Genomic DNA, 17,488 nt, shown 5'->3' on the forward strand with positions numbered 1-17,488 from the left:
GATATGCCACTGCAACTTCATCAGTCATTTAAAGCTCTTGACTTATTTTCACATACATTTATTCAATTACAAAAAGCTGCAATATTAAACACGTGTAGGACAATAAGAAAATTTATGCACTCAGACAAAAATCACATTACATTGCCAAACAGACTATTTAAAATTTTCAATTAAGACCCAGATGATGTTCACTTGACTTTGGTCCGTGGTCATTGATTTACCGGTATATACCGAGATTTGCAAAATTAAACAACTAAATAATAATAATAATAGTATAATGATAATACGTAGTATGTGTTGGTTAGAGATACCAAAAGCGCGGACATCAATTTGCCTATGGTGATTTGATAGTTAAAATAAAATAAAAAATTTGATGTCACAATAATAAAAATTTCACTTCTGAAAACGTGTGTTACCATACTATAGAGTAGAAGTATAACATAAGCTACATAAATAATATTCATTCAATTCGGCCGATTTCTTCGCATTTTGAGTTTGATGTTCGACATTAAACATAAGCTGTCGTCGAATTTGACATTTACTATTATCTGTGTTTAAAAAAATTGTGGTGATCTTTGAATAGATACGGAATTGCAAATAATATTTTGTTTTGTAAAAAATATTTCAAATTGAATTAACCGATATCTAATTATTCTGTTTCATAGTGCCTAGCAACAAAAGGTTAAGAAGATGCCATTCAATAACAAGTTACTGGTACCAGTGGCCCTCGGGTTCTCTCTGGTTACTGTTACAGCATTTGTAGTGTATTATGTATTTAAAAAGGAAGAGGAAAATGACAGCAAACCAGTAAGATCAACAAAATTTAATTTTATTGAGGTGCAAGTACCCAAGAGCATTGTCCCTGCTTTAATTGGTCGAAATGGCGCAAATGTAAAGCAAATAGAGGATAAGTCGGGTGCAACCATTCATTTCAAGAAATTTAGTGAAAAAGAGTATGATGTTTGCATTATTCGAGGTCAAAGTCATGCTTCACAAATTGCAGAGACTATGGTGCATGATTTCATCAAACAACAACCAATCATTGTTGAGAATTCTATGTCTGTACCGGGCTGGGCTTGTGGCAGAATTATTGGTATTGGCGGTGAGAAAATAAACGAAATAAGTCACCGCAGCGGTGCCCGTGTTAAGATAGAGGGTGAGAGGGGGGCAGATTTGAGCGCACAGAGGAATATAGTGTTCCGTGGTACTGCAGAGCAGATACACGTTGCTAAAGGGCTTATTGAGGAATGTGTGGAACAAGAAAGATGCCGACGTGAGATGGAGCAGGCCAAGCGCAGTCCGCGCGTGTCGACCCCCCCGCACGCCCCGCCCGCCCCGCTCACGCCGGACTCCACAGAACCATCAAGTGCGTCGATCGAAGTTTACGTGTCGGCGTCGTCGTCGCCATCTCGTTTCTGGGTACAATTTGTCGGGCCACAAGTTGCCCAGCTCGACGATTTAGTTGCCCACATGACTGAATATTACGGAAATAAGGAGAATCGCGCTAATCATGCCTTGGAGAAGGTGTCGGTGGGGCAGGTGGTGGCGGCCGTGTTCCGCCACGACGGGCGCTGGTACCGCGCGCGCGTCATGGACCTGCGCCCCAACGAGTTCGACGCCACGCAGCAGGTCGCAGACTTATTCTTCTTGGACTATGGCGACAGCGAGTACGTGGCGACACACGAACTGTGCGAACTTCGAGCGGACTTACTGCGTCTCCGATTTCAGGCGATGGAGTGTTTCCTGGCGGGTGTACGTCCAGTGAACCAACAGACTCGCTGGCATCCGCAGGCAGTGGAACGATTCGAAGAACTCGTGCAGGTAGCAAGATGGAAAGCGCTTGTGTCTCGTACGTGCACGTATAAGAAGTCGTCGGCTAGTGTCGGGGATAGGGGGAAGGAGGTTCCCGGTATCAAGCTGTATGACGTCACCGACGCCGGCTCGCTGGACGTCGGCGAGGCGCTGGTGGCGGAGGGCTGGGCGGAGGCGTGCGAGACGGCGCACAGCGTGCCCGCCACGCCGCATACGCCCTTCGGCGACCTCAGCCACTCCAGGGTGCTGGGCATGCTGGTGGGCGCGCGCGCCACGTCGCTGCCCAAGGAGCGCGCGCAGGACGCGGCCGGCGCGGCGGGAGACGCACTAAAGGATAACGTGACGTCGAGGTCGCTGGCCTCCGGTCTGGAGTCGGCAGACAAAATTAAGTCCATTTCAAACTTCGACCTGTCGTACCCCGAAAATGAGCAGCCGAGCCACGTCAACGGCTCCGACGACTTCATCGCCTCCGAACGAGAGAACCTTGAATCCGAAGCTTCTCACTTGAGAGAAGAATTTAAAGCGAATATGAACAGAATCGATTCTCATCATAGTAACTTAGAAGCGTTAGGGCGACAATAAAAGGTAATTAAGTTCAATTTAAGTTATGTATTTATAAATGTATTAATAGCAAGTAAACACTTTGTTAACGGTCTTAATGAAATAAGGATTATATTTTTTCGAATATTGACGTAACATGTAATTTCTGTTTTTTCTATTCTAATTATATATCCACTTTACGATGAGAAAACACAATGGTCAATGGACTACTAAATAGATGGCATTTTCTTGCATTATAATATTTGATAATTCGCACTGACCGATTATATCATTTAATTTATATCATTATTAAAAAAAAAGTCGAGATGGCCCAGCGGTAAGAACGCGTGAATCTTAACCGATGATCGTGGGTTCAAACCCGGGCAAGCACCACTGAATTTTCATGTGCTTAATTTGTGATTATAATTCATCTCGTGCTTTACGGTGAAGGAAAACATCGTGAGGAAACCTGCATGTGTCTAATTTCACTGAAATTCTGCCACATGTGTATTCCACCAACCCGCATTGGAGCAGCGTGGTGGAATAAGCTCCAAACCTTCTCCTCAAAATGAGGAGAGGAGGCCTTTAGCCCAGCAGTGGGACATTCACAGGCTGTTTCGGTTCGGTTCGGTTCGACATTAAATTCTAATGTTTCATATATTCATTGTTAGCTTAAAACTTTTATTAACTAGATAACTAATTTCGTTATAATTCTTAAGCTAAAGACAGCACATTAAATCCAAAGTTGCTTTTCGAACTAACATAACAATGTTTGTTTTGTTAGGACGTGTGTCTCTCATAGGAGGCAGTTACGACCTTTTGACTCAATATCCGCCAGCCACTAATTGCGTGTTGTTTGATATTTAAGAAATTATTTCCGGTATGTTTCAATTTATGTGTTGTTTTATTTTTTGTATAAAGTACATCTCGTTATTATAATTTTGACTTAAATATTACTTCTTAATTGGTTATATAATTGTCATAAATATATATAATCATTATAATTCAATTATAAGCCCACAAATATTAATCAATTTGTATTATTCATGTTTTACTACAAGTAGGTACATTTGCCGACATTGTGATCTTATCCTGAAGGTGGGCAAGCAGAAAGTGCCTAGTTGAGTTTTTACGAACTTTTTGTACCTATTATGTATTTGTATATTTTTCTCAACCTTTAACTCAACATTATCAACGTGTATAGAATAAATAAAAAATGAATATGAAATAAAAACAATTATAAACATGCATTGCTTACACTTTTATAATAATAGCGCATTGTAAAACCGAGTCGATACGATTAGTGATATATGATCTAAAAAATCCCATTAACTCGAGCAATTGACCGAAATAATTACCTTCGAAATAATCCCCAAAAAAGGCACACCTTTGAAAAAGTAATAAAATCAAATGTCACTAAACAGAATTAATCCTTAAACTCAATAACAAATAGAAATCGAACTCCATTCACTTGGAAAACATCAAAAGTTAAGCCAATAATAGGCCCAGTATCCGTCAATTTCAGTTTTTTTGAAATTACACCGACCAAATGTAATCAAAATTAAAAAAATAGAATGAAACTATAATCGCCTTTATTTCGTTACAATAAGTGTTATATTCGCTTGAAACGTAGTTGCGATTGTTTGAATATTATTTTGTATATTGTACACTATTTCCTTTTAGACACAATGAAATCTCTTACAAAGCATCGAACCGGAAATGTTTCGTGCGATAAAAGTCAGTTTTTTTTCTTCTATGAATGGAGTAAACTCCATTGACGGTTACTACTTTAAATTTCGCGTAGTTTTTTTTTCTATACGTGTTTCTGACAGCACTTCGAAGATTGTACGGGATAATGAGAATCTTTACAAAGGAATGATGTAGGTTGAAAAGTTATTATACATAATCTTGTTAAGTTTATGGTGTTATATTTAAGGATACGATATGGTCCAGTGGTCCATGTCAACTTACACCAAAATCTTGGGTTCACTTTTAGACCAGTAATGTTTTATAAGCACAAACTCAAAGCTTACCGCAGAACACGACATCTGAGAGTTATACACTTGTAAAATAGCATAAGTCGGTTTTGAAAATTTCACATTTCACGGGTGAGATACGAAGTGATTCTTACAGAATTACTTCAACACTACACTGTTTACTTGCTTAATTTATGATTACATAATTATGTTTTCATCCAGTAATTAGTGATAAAGGAAACCTGCAGCTTTCGGATCTGTCGCACTGAAGTAACATGAGCTCAAACCAGTCAAAAAGAGAACTTTTACAAGCAATGAGATTTAATTAGATATTACCACTTGACTATACATTTATCTTATAACACGTGTTGGCAAGTGGTGTACCGCTAGACACGTCTGAAATATCAGGCATCGGGCATTGACGGCTTAGCCATGAACCCACTAAAAATCCAGTGGGAGTCACGGGATCGCTATGGTCTACCAATTATATATACTTGAGACTAATTTACTATTTAAAAATATGGTTATTATTTTTTTTGTAATACGGTCATATATTTTTATATTTTGATTCGATTGTTAGCATGCTTTGGCTTTGCAGGTTTATTTATAGTTCACGATTAATTCATAAAGCAAAGCACATTAAACTTGAAGCATAAATTAAATAAGAACGAAGTTTACCTCATGTAAAAGCAAACTGGCCTGTAGTCTGACTATAGGACTGTCAGTGCAATTCAACTCACTTCAGTAAACGCCCGTGAAATGTTGACAACCGATTTATGGTGATATAATATTTTGATGCGTGTATTCTTTAAAAGTAATAACTATTATGGTCAATATCGCATATCACTTTCTGACATTTCACGACCATTTTCTGTGGCGAGTTTCGAGTTTGTTCTTATACAATAGCCCTACAGAACACAACATTGAGAATATTGAATTACAAATAAGAAATAATAGATGTCGGCGAAATTCAGAGAAGAACTTTAATGTGGTATCCTTAATTGTTCTTAATAATAATAATGTACTTAATTAATTTTTATTAAGTATTTAAAATAAGAAAAACACAAATCGTACCATTAGTGTCTCCGCGCGTCATCAAGCGAAGTGTCATCAAGTATCATTAAGTATATTGGATATATTTTGGGGGCAAAAAATCAACAAAAACGCCGTCGCAGACAGCGTGGCACCGATCACTGTTCATTAGAAAAACAAACAAATTTACAAAACACACCAAAACGAACGAATTTCAACCTTAACTTTCACTGATAAGTCATATGGAACGTTAAAATTAAAGTTGTTACGTGACTTCAAATTTGTCGGTTTAAAAATTTTACCACACAATTTTCACTCTTATTATTTAGACTTTAAGGGTTTTTGTTTAATTTGTAAAGGTGTCAAGATATCCATTTAACTGTCAAAGCGTCGGAATGTCATTCATGGTAATGGATAGTTGTAGGAAGGAAGTTGCAGGTACGCAGAAAAAATATTGAATGGTTGCGCGCGCGCAGCTTATAGTACAGGGGGTGGATTTTGTGGGTTATATGCCTTTATGGCCTTATTATTGTTAGTAATTGGGTAGAGGACATAAAAACTTTTATTATACGACTTAGACTTTAAACGTTATATATTTCAAAGTCAGTATAAATTTTTAACATTGATCATTAATTAGTATTATTATTAACGTTTTTAAAGCACGTTTTATTGAAAATATATTCAGTGTGAACTTTAAAATTTTGAATCTCTAATATCCTCTGATGGCTGTATACATTTGATTTAAGCTTAAACAACGTACGTGGCTCAACAAAAAAAAATAAAGCAACTAAATAGAAGTCAGTTGAAAGACATAAAAAAAAGTATGTGACAAACAATATTGCCACAATTTGATTGAATGCGCGTTCAGACGATTGAATCGACATTCTATGTAGCAATTAATCGACTGAAATCTCGATCACAATGACATTAAATAGAAAAATTAATCAATCTTCATACTTATTTTTGCTTTATTTATTATTATTATTTTAATTACAAGATAGATCTCTGTTGTATAGTAGAGTCGTTATATAGACTTGCCATTTATCGTTTAATCTCAAATGCTTATTATGTATATACCATATTATTTATTATTGCAACATTTTAGTGCCCTAAATAAATTAATAATATTACATTTGCTCTTTAAAGATTTTTTTATTAACGTTTTTAATTCAATATAATGTATACATATTACATGCAATTTTTACTTCATCTAAAATCGTAGTAAGTTTAAGTAAATAAGTTAAAATAAGTTTAATTGTTTTTTTTATATTGTAAGCTTATGCTAATGTAATTAAATAATCTGGTTTAACGATCACGCTGTAGTGCGCATGCTCCGAAAATTACACAAATGTAAAATTCCTCAAGCTCTCCGCTTACAAAAACAACCTCTCACGTTACACTTTGACGTGACGTGTGAGAAAGGGATAGAAGAAGCGTGAGAGAGAGCGAAATTAGTCTATGACTACAACACTAATGATGTTAGAATCATTTATAATTATTCTGAGTCGATAGTGTCGTAATTCAAACCGAATCGATAAAACATATAATTAATCGTTAAATGTAAATTATTAACTAAATAGCTGATTTTAAACAAACAGTTATTATTTAAAAAATATTAATGCTGTACTTGCTTTTAAACATGTACAGAATGTGATTTTTTTTTGTCTTAATTTTTGGTTTTTTATATTATTTGTAAAACGCTGTTGGATAACTCTAATAAATATACCATCTAATATAAATAAATAACATTTTTTTATATACAATATTTTATTTAAAAAAAAATTAAGAATATAATCACACACGCGTTGCGAGCAGACGCCTACTCTTTTCTTAAATCACATAATCTGATGAAAAAGAAAATCCGACAGTATGGCTTTACGTGCTATACGAAGCACGAAAATATAATCAAAATTTTACTGGTGGTAGGGCTTTGTGCAAGCTCATCTGGGTGGGTGCCACCCACTCATCAGATATTCTACCGCAAAACAGCAGTACTTAATATTGTTGTGTTCCTGTTTGAAGGGTGAGTAAGCCAGTGTTAGAACATACACAAAGGAGCATAACATCTTAGTTCCCAAGGCTGGTGGCTCATTGGCTATGCAAGCGATGGTTAACATTTCTTACAATGTCAATGTCTATGGGTATTGGTGACCATTCACCGTCAGGTGGCCATATGCTCGTCCGCCTTCCTATTCTATAAAAAAAAATACAAAATATCCGTTATTCAAGAACACTCGAACAAACACTTATAAATCATCATTTTACATTTTATTTTATCATTGAATGCTATTTAGAATTTATTGACAGGATTTAATACTATTTTTATTGACTTAACCAGGATCCTGGGTTGATCCCGGGACCTTGGGATCAACCCAGGATCCTGGTTAAGTTAGGGGTAGTTAGCCTCTAAACTAATATGACAGTCACAAATATGAATAAAAGCATAATAATTAGAAGTGTTACCTGTAGCTACAGCTGTATATACAGAGTTAAATCGTGTACATGTTTAGTCATAAGATTAAAATAGTTCTTTTATCGATAAATCGAGTAGGAGCAACCCTATCAACAGGTCGGCCATTGATTTAAAACCTAACTTAATCCTTTTCGGCTACCGGTTATGTTGACCGCATTTTTTATTACAGGATTATAAAAGCCAGCAACAATCATTCATTTTTTTCTCAACGTGACTCTTAAAACGTTGGCAATAAAGATCATTATGGTAAAAGGTATTAGTGTTGATGTATTACGGAGTTATTAATAGTCGATTTATTGGTCTTTTGAAGATATATTTTTTTAAATTATGTGATGTTTTGTTCGATGATTTCGGCCGGATATCGTCCGATACCTGCGATGTTAATGAGGGATGCTGTTACAAACTTTTCTGTAGTTATTATATTTTACTTTGAAGCATACATATATACATGCATACATATATATTTACATACATATAAAGCCGATACTCACTGAACCATAAGCTGAAGTTTATTAAGAGACCTATACTTTTGATACCATACTTGATATATCAAATTTGGTTTTTTTCATGCCTTGAGTTACCATTTACGTATTATTTCAGCGCCAAGCAAAAATACTTTCAATGTTCCAGTTTTAGTTATGATGAATGAGGTAGTGACATACACAAGGGACACCTTTTGTCGTCTTTCGGTTGGCGGCACATTAACGATAAGAATTGGTTTATATTTCTTACAGTGCGATGGTTTATAAGCGATGGCAACTTACTATGGGTGGTTTATTAGTTTGCCTGCCTTCCTAATATAAATTTTCTTTATCTACGTCACTTTTAACCGAATAACATCTATATTCGCATTTTAATTTGTGGTTTTGTTACTCGATGGTGGAACTTTGTATGAGTCTGTCTAGATTCCACTCATACTTACATACTGTACCGCCCCGCGATACTTGTATTTGTAAAAGCCGCTTTGATAAATGTATAATTTGATTTGATTTGACCACATTTATTATAATATTTTTGTAAGTCATTACCACATTAATTATTTTTGCCACCAATGGTGACAGAGGGGATGGATAAATTTCACCCTTAATAGTAATTGACACGAACTTTATAATACGTACTAACTTTTTTAAAGTGTAATATATATTTTTTACATACATTAGTGTATAATAATAAAAGAAATCACAGCTTTTAATGTCCCACTGCTGGTCTAAGGCCTCCAGTCATTTTTAAAAGAAAGTTTGGTGCTTATTGTTAAGGCAACAACAACAAATGCTGGTTCAATACGGGTTGGTTTAATAGTTAACTATTGAAAGGACTATTTTGTGTTATTCACTGTCATAAAAATTAAATCTACCTATAGAGTATACTAATTCTGTTAAAGTATAAACTCTATACAAAGTATTAGTAAATTAAAAATGGAGCTCTTGGTGATGACTAGTTTTAATACAAAAATAAAGCAAGTGTTAATTAATTCATAAGTTCTGTGCTAGGACGCGGAGCTCGTCTCAGCAATTCCAAGAAAGCGTCCGTAAACTTTTCAAATTCAATTCATTTCACTGTCATAAATGTAAATTTATTATTGGGACTCGAATTAATAACTGGATTCACAAAACTTAAATAAGATCTTGCAAATGGATTAATGAAATAAGTAAAAATATCTTATCAGGTTCCAAGTGGAAGCGGTGACGTGTCGTTGAACATGGAATTTGGTCAACTTTAAGGAATAATCAACTGTGTAGGAGATATCGTAGCGCATAAATTGTGCATAAATACAAATGCACTCAATATTCTCTCATAATCCGATGAGATGAGCGACCAGTGGAATCAGACGCAGAACTAACGGCTTTATCTGTATTTCATGACAAAGAAGGACACTGGTAACTCCGAACTGGTACTCAGAATTTCTCGCTTTCGTGCAGCATTATAAGCCACCGACGAGGCAGATACATCAACAAGACGACGAACATGAATAAAAAATTGATTTCAAATCTATCTCATCACGAGGCCTCCTAAATTATCCGTTCGATTGACTTGACTTTTGTCCCAGGTACTCCTTCCCCGACGTTGACGCTCACTAAGAACGTATTTTACGCCAATCCTATCCAAAATACGTTTTTCTCCTTATCTGCCCGTGCGAAGCCGGGACGATTAGCTAGTATCTTTTAAAAACTTCATATGGTGTACAAAACGCATCTTGAAATATTTAATTAATTAAAGAGATCAAGACAAGGCTAAGCCCATTCCGATGGATTTAGGCGGCAATAACTTAAAATTACTCGCCAACTAAAAACCTATAAAGCTGGCTTCAGGGCATAGACAAGCCTCCAACAATAAATAAATTGTACATATAAATATACAAATAAATCCTTCGTTATTTATGTCATTGTGGCGTGCGATGGCGATTTAATGACGCGCCTCGACAGACGGACGGACGGATTATTGTCAGTGATATTAGTAATAAAATGAGCCATCCATGGCTCAACTGGGTCGTATTTTATAAAGCAAACGAAACTACAAGCGAATATATTCCTAATTATATACAAATAAAGTCGATTATTAGATATGCAATGTTAATTGCGCTTATAAAAATTAAATGTCTTAATTTTTTTACTGCCTAATTTTATTTCGATGTCTATCCTGTATGGATAGTTACGATTCTGAACTTATTTTAATTATATTATGACACAATGAACATAAAAATTAAATACATACGTAGTTTATAATACCTACTGAAGTTTTACGGTCTTCGCCTTGAAAAGCTTATATTAAAATTAAAAGCTAAATAGCAAAAATGTGAAAAATAGCAAGACTTGATTCTATGTATTTTATTTGTGTTTATCAAACAAATGAAATAAATTGAATAAAAAAATGATTAAAAACCTTTTTTCCCGATATTATAGACGGGAACAGGATTTTTATTCAATAACCTGGTTTATAATATTTTATTTCTTCGGAGGGTACACCTCCGAAAAACTCACTTTGTACTTTGAGTCACTGAGTAACGAAATTATTATTTGTCTTTGCTTATGTAAATGCTTCTGCAAAATTAAAAGATAAAAACTATTACAAAACAACTTTCTAAATTAATATGAAATAATATGTAAACGTAAACATGCCTTGAAAATGTCTATAATCGTGACGAATAAATAAAAAGTATTCTTTCTCACAGTTTCTTTTACATTTTAACTCAACCGTTGATAGCTTTATATTCGAAAAAAACCGTCTGAGGAAAAAAAAAACGTAAAAAAAAGGTATTTTTTGGTGACAGCTCTAAGGCGTGTTGATCTTAGTTCAAATATCCGTTTCCGTTCGTAAAACGATATCATAGAAAAACAATGCAACGAAACACTAATGATTCACTTCGTGGCGTTTACTTTACCAACACTTGCGGATTTAAGTTAATAAATATGAAAAGAATACAAGCGACCTTAATAAACTAATGTTCTATATGGCTGTCATGTTCGCCAGCGGTTAGCATAACTACTTGTGTCCTATTTTAGAAGGCCCTGAGGAGAACAACAGCCGAGATGGCCTCGCGCTGCTGTTCGTACTAGCGAGGTGTGCTTTGAAAATTACCTTCGCCCTCGAGGAGAGCTCCGCCGAGCCACAAGCAGAGTACAGAGTAGATGCGTTATATCAAAGCGTATCCTCTGGCTATACCGAAGAGGCCAGCGCAGTTTTAGGTCCAGTTCCCACACAAGGAAACTTACCTTTTTGGATTTTCCTACTGTATGAAAAAAGGGACTAGCTTAAAAGGTCGCATACGCCGAAATCCTGATCCTGTCGATGAAATTGTAAATCTTAATGATCGTAGATTCTACTAACAAGAACCGGCAAAATATTCATTACTTAGTTTATAATCATTTAAAAATCTAAAGTAATCTATCATCGCTTAATCTAAGTCATATAGACCTTTGCAAAAGTAACTTGTAATTAAAACTACCATGGCGGCTATTCTCAGCGGAGACCAGTCAACTGCATATGAGATATTAGAGTATCTAAAGAAAGGTCTACCAAGTGCATATTCTAATTATTTCTGCCTTTGCCTTCTAAGCACTTTACCAACTTCGAAACTCCGGGCTGTCACTAAGAAAACAGAAAAACAATGAGACACATTTACGATATATAATCGTCAGACTCCGTGAGAACTGACACTGTCTGACAGTTGTATAATCTGTAACAGTTCATAATAATGAACTGTTTATTATTTAGAAAACTACATTTTGGAATCCCCACATAATTATATATTTTAAGTTCGTATTGACAGTTGCATTGTTAATTATTTATTTTATTGTACGCACTTCACTTTGCTTCTTTGCGAATAAGACTTTGGATAATGGTGTTTCGTATGTATAACCTTTCGTAAGTTAAATTTCACGTTTTTCCATCACCTATTTCGAAGGTTACAGCTGCCGTTTTTATTACTTGTCAAATTTCGCTACTCGTAAATCTATAAGTTCAAATATTCCGACAAAAGCATGTATTAGGGTTCTTCATAAAGGAAATTTTATTATAGGACATCTCCGACTTGGAATCGACCTTTGCTTTAATAAATAAATTATTAGGAGATATTATATTGAACAGGTTTCCTTTTATATCGTCTGTATATAATATGAATAACTAAATTAAACAGGGGCCGAATTTTACTAATTTATAACGATTATGATACGTTCCCGATTCAATACCGATCCAACTTTGAATACTGTTATGTCAAAATCAAACGTAATTGTTAATTTATTTGTGTTTATTGTTTTTATGCCAATAGTCGATAATTAAATTAAAGAATAGGAAAACGGAAAAACGGCAACGATTTCGCTTCGATTCGTTTGCGATAAAGTGACAATTTGTTAGTAGAATTGACCCCAGCTGAAAATTGTATGTTTATTGTGAATTCGACTCAAAGACAAAAATCTTTATTCGATATTATCTTTATTTAATATGGAAGCGTTACACTTACTTATTGAGTGCCATAAGTCTGCCACCAGTTTGGAAATAAGCACCTCAGACTGAACCACGCTTACTATATTGGTTGAAGTGTACAAGTTGTATATTAGTTTTATACACATTACAAATAAAATTAAACAATATATGCGAAAAAGAGCCATAAAACTTTAATTTGCACTCACGCCACAATATCTACTTGATAAGTTTACAGAAAAAACAAACATTTATATAGGTTATGTAAATATATTTATTCTTAAATATTTAATATCATTTCCATTTTCAAATAAATTTTCTTTAGACTCGAGAGTTAAAGTTTAAAGTCGAATTGAGTTTATTTAATTTTTATTTAGGACAAAAACCACGATACGATTGACAATTCTCAATATTGTACGGAACTCGTGATGAGCGAAACCGACGGACGCTTGGATTTTTTAAACGTACATAATTAATAGAAAGTGTACAAGTCTGTTAATTACGTGAAAATATATTCTTGATATTTACAATACACGATATGTCTTAGGGATATGCCATTGCAATTTTAATTACCTCGTCTTGTTATTCAAAGTCTAATGGAGAAGAAAGTAAACGAATACTTTTAACAAAAAAAAAAACAATACAGAAAATAGCTATGCAGCCCTAGATTAAAAATTATGTGGCATCACCACCTGCAATAATCGTCAATTATTACAGGTGGTAGAATAGTTTTATTTTTTAATGAGATTTACTTACCAATAATGTATTGGTTTGTAATTATAAATCAACGAATACTTAAATCTTAAGGTATAAAGAATCGTGGTAAGGAGTGCATAAGGGTACGTGCACACCTCACTCATTTACATGTAATAAAAAGTAGCATTAAAATGGAGTCGTGATTAATAGTGGATCATGTCTCAGTCGTTAAGAGTCGTTATTTATAACATTTTAAAATGTTTTAATGCGTGCCAGCGGAGCTTTATCGTCTCGAACGGGTTTCAAGTGGAATTATTATTATCAATGTTTTTATTGACGTCGGTGCGTTCGGAATGCGGAGACAACGACTATTGTTGTTTGTACGTCGCGGTAATTGTGTCAGAGTCGTAGGAAGCGGGATGAGTGTCACTGATCGGTAATTGGATTAACTTTTTACTGTCTTACAATTATTTTTGTATAATTAAAAAAAAACTATAAATTGTTCGAGATTCAAAACTGAAATGACTCTGTTGACATAAGACGTGGACTTTTACAGAAGATTAACAATGAAAATCCTTGTAAGCACGGCTGAGTTTTCACTTGTTTGCTTTGTGATGTATAACATCTCGTAGTCGTGTGTTCTCGTAGTGGGTGTTGAAGGAAACGCCATGATCTCCAGCGTGAGGACCTCCATGACAGATAACCTTCTCCTCAACAAGAGTACAACTTTGACGCGCTTGTTACTTTATTGTACTCTAATTTATTTTCCCCAACATTGAATATACTATAATTAGTGGAATACAAAAACACAAACTTCCATGACGTAGTCAAAAATATCATATTTGTAAATTGAAACTAAATTAACTCTTAGAAGTTAATATATTCTATTTACTTTAAATATCAGCCTATTTATCAATTAATAAAAAAATAATTTACAACCAAAACTGACATACATTTAAAAACATTCTCAATGTTAAAATTTATTACATAATTCCATTAAAGGCGATCTTATCTATGAGCGACACCTTTCAATCGTAACATTTACAAATGTGCCTAAAATGACACACTCGCGATTGTGGAACAATAAAACAAACACATAACTGTTAATGCGGCTAATTGACGCGGTGTGCTCACGGCTTTATTAAGACTTCAGAGCTTATTGATTGAGTTTTGTCATACTTGGAAGCCAGCCCCCTTATAAAACATACTAACATAACATAATAGAAAGCCATATTTGCAAATACAAATGCAAAAAATACTAATCCATTTGACATAGAACTTTTTTATAGAATAGGTGGACTGGCAAATGGTCCACATTATGGTAACTGGTCACCACCGCCCTTAGACTTGAAACTAAGTTGTTAAGTCCCTTGTGTCTGAAATTACACCGGCTCACTAACCCTTTAAACCGAAATACAACCATTCTAAGTACTGCTATTAGGCGGTAGAAAATCTAATGAGTACCGGGGCGGTACCTACCTAGTCAAGCCTGAACAAAGTGCTACCACCAGGAAAACTTTTACGTAGAGCTACCATCATTGTTTATAGATGTGACACAGACTCCAGGCATTCAACCGCATTCGCAAAATAATTGAAGATTATATCTACTGGAAAGAAACATCAGCAGCGCTATTACTGTTAAAGAACACACTTTCTTTTGTATACTCAGATCGCTTGTCTCGCAACTGATTATATATAATATACGTTATATATAATACATGTTTCTTATGTAAAGTTATTTAACAATATATAATTTTGTGAAATAAATTAGGCATACTTCGAATTCCTTGGTGTCACGGGATACTGAGAGCCATGACTTGACACCTCAACGCCATTGATATAAGTGGCACGTATCGTCATCCACGTAGTAGATCAGCGGAGGCATTTTCCTTCCACTTTGGTAAAACTACATGTACCCATGCAAGTCAGGTCTCTTAGCTAGAGCATTATAAATTAAAATGAATTATATTAATAGATTTTTTTTTGTATTGCGAAATTACTTACAATTAAAGAAGGTAATAAAATACGACGGTTAAGTTTAAACAAAATTAATGATTTATTTACACAGCTCAGGCGCCACCTGTCGAAGTAATTAAAATTAATTATAAATATAAAAAACGCTTTGACACGGATTTCATTTCGTCAATCGTGTAATAACTCGTACAAGAGACGTAGGTCTATTAACTCATAAATTGAGTCAGTCTGGTCTTCAAACATACCCAATGTTGTCATGTTTATTGCATAACAAAATATTTTAAATATGGAAGGGTGCAAAAATGTTACACTAAGTTCCTTGAATTGAGATGTGTGCATGCAGCAGAATGTCATCCCACACGCTGATATCAATCAACAGTCATTCGTAGTCTACTGCTGATTTGTAATCTACTCCCAAGGTGCGGCAAAGCTCCCATAGCTCCATTATAGGTCCTCCACCTACATGCAGAAACTAATCTATATATACATTAGCAAAATACCAAAGCTCTCAGTTGTTTGATGTAGACCGTTACTGTGACTTGTGACTATTACGGCAACATTTTTTGAAATGCTTATCATTTCAATATATAATAATTTTCGAAAATACTATAATATATAATATATAATCAAGAAGTTTTTCATGTGTTCATAGCGTTTGTAATTTAATTTAATGTTTCTTGGCAATGCGTTCGCCTCGCGTATAGACGCTAATTGACAATTATTGCACCGACCTGCCTCTTTATTGGCAATCAATATCGCTTTTAAAAGCTTCACATCGTTCAAATTCCTCTTGAAATAATTATTAAGTACATGTAGAAGTCGATTTATGAATATATGTATATATTTTAACATTACCATTTGAAGCTACAGAAAATGACAACCACATATTTCTAGTTCAAAATAAATTGACCTGGAAGCTGATGCCTGTGAGAATAAGGTTGGGTAAGGAGAATACAATATCCATTCTGGTTTAGCCCAAACGGAAATACACAACTACTGCTGAAAATGCCAACAGGAATTGTTTGAAATTTAAACTCACAGATGAATGACACAAGAACGCATACATTACAAAACACACATACAGATACAAACGTACAAAAACTTTTAGTTGAGTTTACTCAACTAAAAGTTGGAAGAGTCGAAATGGTCGAGATTTTTTATCGAAGGTCGCAAGTTCAAACGAACATGTTACCCAAAGAGTGTTGAGCGTATTCATACAGGTGATTTTTATGTTCTAATTAATGACGCAATATCTGCATCAAAATTGAAATTAAAATTATAACATTCATAAAAATCAGATAATAATAATCGCTTTATGTGAATACACAAATCGAACGCAATATATAAAATACAACGAAATAAAAAAACAAAACTGTTCCCGTCTTTATGTTTCCATCGCATCGGCTCGATGTTTATTGCATTTATTGGTTTACAAGCAAACTTATCAATTTCAATAAAATCGTCCAATATAATGATTTTGATAGCGACCTGTTGTGAGCTTGCGTCAAGTTTATCTTCTTATTGATGAAATCATCTACCTGGCGCGACGCAGGCAAGAATAGTTGACTCTTGTTTTATTGTATCTTTATATAATTCGACTTACTTGGTCTAGTGGCTAAATATAAGGCCGAAGATCCCTAGGTCCTAGGTTCAAACCCTGACTCAGACCAATAAAAAGTTGGGTTTTTTGGAGAACTTATATTTGTCCAACCCGGGTTTCAAACCTAGGACCACCAAATCTGTGTACTTAAACTCATATATTTACTATAAAAAGGAGATAAATTATACCAAAAAAAATGTCGTATGTTATCAATTGACGAATCTGCGTCCGTTGATTTAAGATCATGGCCCACTACGCTATAAGACATTAATGCTGGAATGATGACAAAGTCTCAATATATTGTTTTTTACGGTTGCTATAAATATTTTGTTAGGAATCAAATTTCCATTTACAAGATATTTGAAAATGATTAAAACAATTTTTATGTTAAATGTTTACATTGAAGGGACTGATTTTAAAATTGATTACAACCTTTATTAACTTCTTATGATGATGTACTTAAGTTGG

General features: G+C 34.6%; 1 protein-coding gene across 1 annotated transcript; it reads left to right on the forward strand.

Annotated features, from left to right (window-relative positions):
• The first annotated feature begins 572 nt into the window (after window positions 1-572).
• Window positions 573-2,587, forward strand: LOC126776340 (tudor and KH domain-containing protein homolog). The gene has a single exon (XM_050498796.1). The coding sequence runs from the start codon at window positions 691-693 to the stop codon at window positions 2,392-2,394; it is 1,704 nt and encodes a 567-aa protein (XP_050354753.1). The 5' UTR covers window positions 573-690; the 3' UTR covers window positions 2,395-2,587.
• The last annotated feature ends 14,901 nt before the right edge of the window (window positions 2,588-17,488 follow it).

The sequence above is a fragment of the Nymphalis io genome, chromosome 20 (assembly GCF_905147045.1).
Source record: "Nymphalis io chromosome 20, ilAglIoxx1.1, whole genome shotgun sequence".
In the NCBI taxonomy this organism is placed as follows: domain Eukaryota; kingdom Metazoa; phylum Arthropoda; class Insecta; order Lepidoptera; family Nymphalidae; genus Nymphalis; species Nymphalis io.